This window comes from Octopus bimaculoides, chromosome 6, assembly GCF_001194135.2.
Source record: "Octopus bimaculoides isolate UCB-OBI-ISO-001 chromosome 6, ASM119413v2, whole genome shotgun sequence".
In the NCBI taxonomy this organism is placed as follows: domain Eukaryota; kingdom Metazoa; phylum Mollusca; class Cephalopoda; order Octopoda; family Octopodidae; genus Octopus; species Octopus bimaculoides.
The window spans coordinates 49423833-49427154 of record NC_068986.1 but is presented as its reverse complement, the minus strand read 5'-3'; the positions used below and the strand labels follow the sequence as shown (position 1 = coordinate 49427154).

General features: G+C 36.8%; 1 protein-coding gene across 1 annotated transcript in view; it reads right to left on the bottom strand.

Annotated features, from left to right (window-relative positions):
• Positions 1–2951, bottom strand: part of LOC128248067 (uncharacterized protein DDB_G0271670-like) — a 110828-nt gene extending 107877 nt beyond the window's left edge. The window contains exons 1-2 of the mRNA XM_052968464.1: positions 2774–2951; positions 900–986 (exon numbers count right to left, since the gene is read on the bottom strand). Of these exons, the coding sequence (XP_052824424.1) occupies positions 900–986; positions 2774–2951 (265 nt within the window). The remainder of the gene's footprint in view (positions 1–899; positions 987–2773) is intronic.
• Positions 2952–3322: the final 371 nt, after the last annotated feature.

Here is a 3322-nt window from a genome sequence, read left to right as displayed (position 1 = left end):
TATATATATATATATATATATATATATATATGTATATATATATGTCTGTATGTATATCTATCCAAGTGCGTATGCGTGTATGTATTTGTGATTGTGTTTGTATGTGTGTGAGTGAGTATGTGGGCGCTTATATACATGCATGTCTTTGCATGTGGTATAAAGTATAAATTTGATGTAATATGATAGGATACGTATAATGTTATAGAGCATACATCGAGAATTCATGGATGGACACACACACACACACACACACACACACACACACACATAAACAAGCATCCATGCATACCTACGGATACACGCATGATGCAGGAGCACGCATGCGTGCACACGCACACTTTTTAATATATTAAAGCAAAAACGCTCTGTGCAGAGCTCATCTGTTTCACGGAACCGTGAAACGCGTGAGTTGTCTGTAGTGCTTTTTGCTCCTAATGAACACATACGCTTCTTTGAAACATACTTAACACGTGTATTGTGTTCTCATTTGTACACTTATGCTCTTCTCAATTCCACTCTGAGAAGAGGATAAGTGTTCTTTTGGATTTTGTTATATTGGAGCACTGTTGTGACTTTAGTTTCATAAATGACTGAATTTATCAAGCATGCCTGATCAAGTAGGCAAGCTTCAGGAATTCAACAGTTACAACTAAAAGTGTGCTCTTGACTTAGCTTGTGAATGATAAGGTCCTTCACATTGGTGCAGTAGTAGTACGAAATTGCTACTGAACGTCTAAAAAAAATTCCTGTATTTATGGTTTACTGTGAAATGCTTGTCTAATAATGCCTATATTAGTCCTAACATTGAAAGGGAAAGGGAAATGGGTGAAGCATACCTATTTTCCTGGGTCTATTTTTAGGTTTCATAGTTTTAGTCGAAGGGTTATTGGGTATCTTACCTCTGAAATCGCTGTTAGCTAGGGCATCATTATAGTAGAGGGCTGCTTTATCAAATACTTCCTTAGGAGTGAAGAGGTTTAGATATTCTATTAATGATATTGGCTATCAGATTTTTAAACATTAAAGGGGTGATAGGACTATTTAAAGCATATTCGTCACTTTGTAATTCAGTTTAAGATAGGGCTTATAAAAACACGAGTTTAAAAATCTAGGGAAACATCTAAGAAGTCAACTTTAGATAGGTTAGTGGTTACAGTAACTTTGAGGCTTAATTGACTAAAGGTATGTATGAGATTTTTCCTAAATTCATTGAGTGTATGACATCACAGTCGTGAGATATGCCCAAACCATCGTCACGGTATAGATCAATATCATAGAATGGGATCTCAATGTTTCTAATACATGGATGCAGTGAAATTGCCGGATGGGGAGTCAAATATCCAACGTTTCTAAGACAGTCCTTCAAGGTAAAGTTGACAAGAAGAAAATAAAAGACACCAAGCAGTGTTTTAAAAACCTCTATGTTTGAGAAACATTTATTCTTTCTATATAGCTTCTTCACTTACAGAGAGGTGTAATGTTGGTAAAGCCTGATTATCTATGCCAATACGAGGTTTGATTGAGCATATTGTGCGCTTAATTCTACAATAGATATAGAAAAAAAAACGGGATCTGCAGAAGAAGCAGTTAAGATGTCGGAGTCTAGCTTAGATCAATAAAGAGGTTTAAGTAGGAGACAGTCTATTAGAGTTTACAATCAGGGTATCATGGGCAGAAAGAAACTAGCGAGAAAATTTTCCAATTCTAGGAAAATGAATAAAAATTGCTTTCGAGTTACATAGGCAATCAATGCTGGTAATTAAAAAAAATGGTAACAACAAAAGATACTGCAAAATCATTGAATCATCAAACTTTCTTCGTGAATTGGAAAATTCTAGATTGCACTTCCTTTTATGCACATCACTTGTGTTTTCTACACCAGATAGCTTTTAACAGATAGTATAAGATTGAAGCTATGATACACAATACCTTCTCTCTGTTTGCGATTGATCTTCATCTTTTTATACTTGGCATCGTAATAGATTATCAAGAGTTTTGTGTGATGTACAGAAGAAACAAGCGTTCAAATCAAGTTTTCTAAAGAAAAGGATTTTCTAGTTTTTAAAATACGCAAAATTAAGTCAGATAAATTGTTTCTGGGAATCTCTGATAGAAAACTTTGAGAAAAAGTCTAGGAAAAACCCTCCGATTTCCAAACCACGTTGCTGATCTCTTAGTACAGTTTCTCCTTTAAGTTAGGGTGCCAGGGAAGAAAGATATGGAGTAAGCACATTAATGAAAGCATTAACCTTAAAGAAATTAGGACTAAATAATATTTGTGAATTAATCGGGTAACCAAATACTTCAAAATCGGCAAGGCCTGCATTTCCTTTTACAGAGCCGAAGCATGGAATGTGGACGAGCTTCATGATCACCTTGAGTGTACATGCACCAGGTGTGACAGGAGTGTACAAAATATCTCATAATTTGTGCACAAGATCAAATAAAAAAGCTATGGAAACATTTCCCCGACATCTACCGTTATTGCGCAACACAAGTTGTGCTTCGATTACCGTTGCTATCGTGTTGAGCCATACATCATATAGAATGTCATATTTTGGAAACCCCTGCACCATAACAAAGGATGAAAACCACTCAATTACAGAGCGTTAGGGTAAAATTTGGCACTTTTCTATGTCCTTTTTTGTCAGGACCATTTTGATGTATTGCTGAACAATCTTTTGTTTGAGAACACCAAAGTTAAAGTTGTAGCTGAGAAAAAGTTAACTGGCATAGAGGACTGGAAGCCATCAGAATATTGGAAAAGAGTTACCTGTATCACAATGGTTCTCGTCGGATATCAGAATGCCAACAGCATGACTGCTGCTCATTGCTCCGTGAACAATGTAAAGGCTGTAAGATGTGATATGGATCGCTGCAACGGCGAGTACAAAGCTGTGGCCAGGATGAAATGACACAACAGGTATTCTGAATGCGTCTCCACGCCGCATTTCATCCAAAATTTTGACCAGAGACTTGGGCTCAATTCAGACGGCTCCACGAAGCTGTTGGAAATTGTGCTGGCAAGATCAAGGAAGATTTTTCCAGGAACACAGTGAAGAACGCATATTGATGTAACTGGCAGAGACATACAAAAGGAAATGACCAAGAAAGCTTTTCTAGGGTGGGATTCCTGGCGCAGAATTATGGAATGTATCTTAGTCTTAACCGCTTGAGGACGATATAATCTACACTCAATGCTCATATATTCTAATTACAAATGAAACAGAGTACAAAAGCACTCGTGCTGGTTTGCGTCGATGAAACTTGTATTATTTGAAGAAAGAAAAGACGGTAGAAATTGCTGTGGGGAGTGGAATAT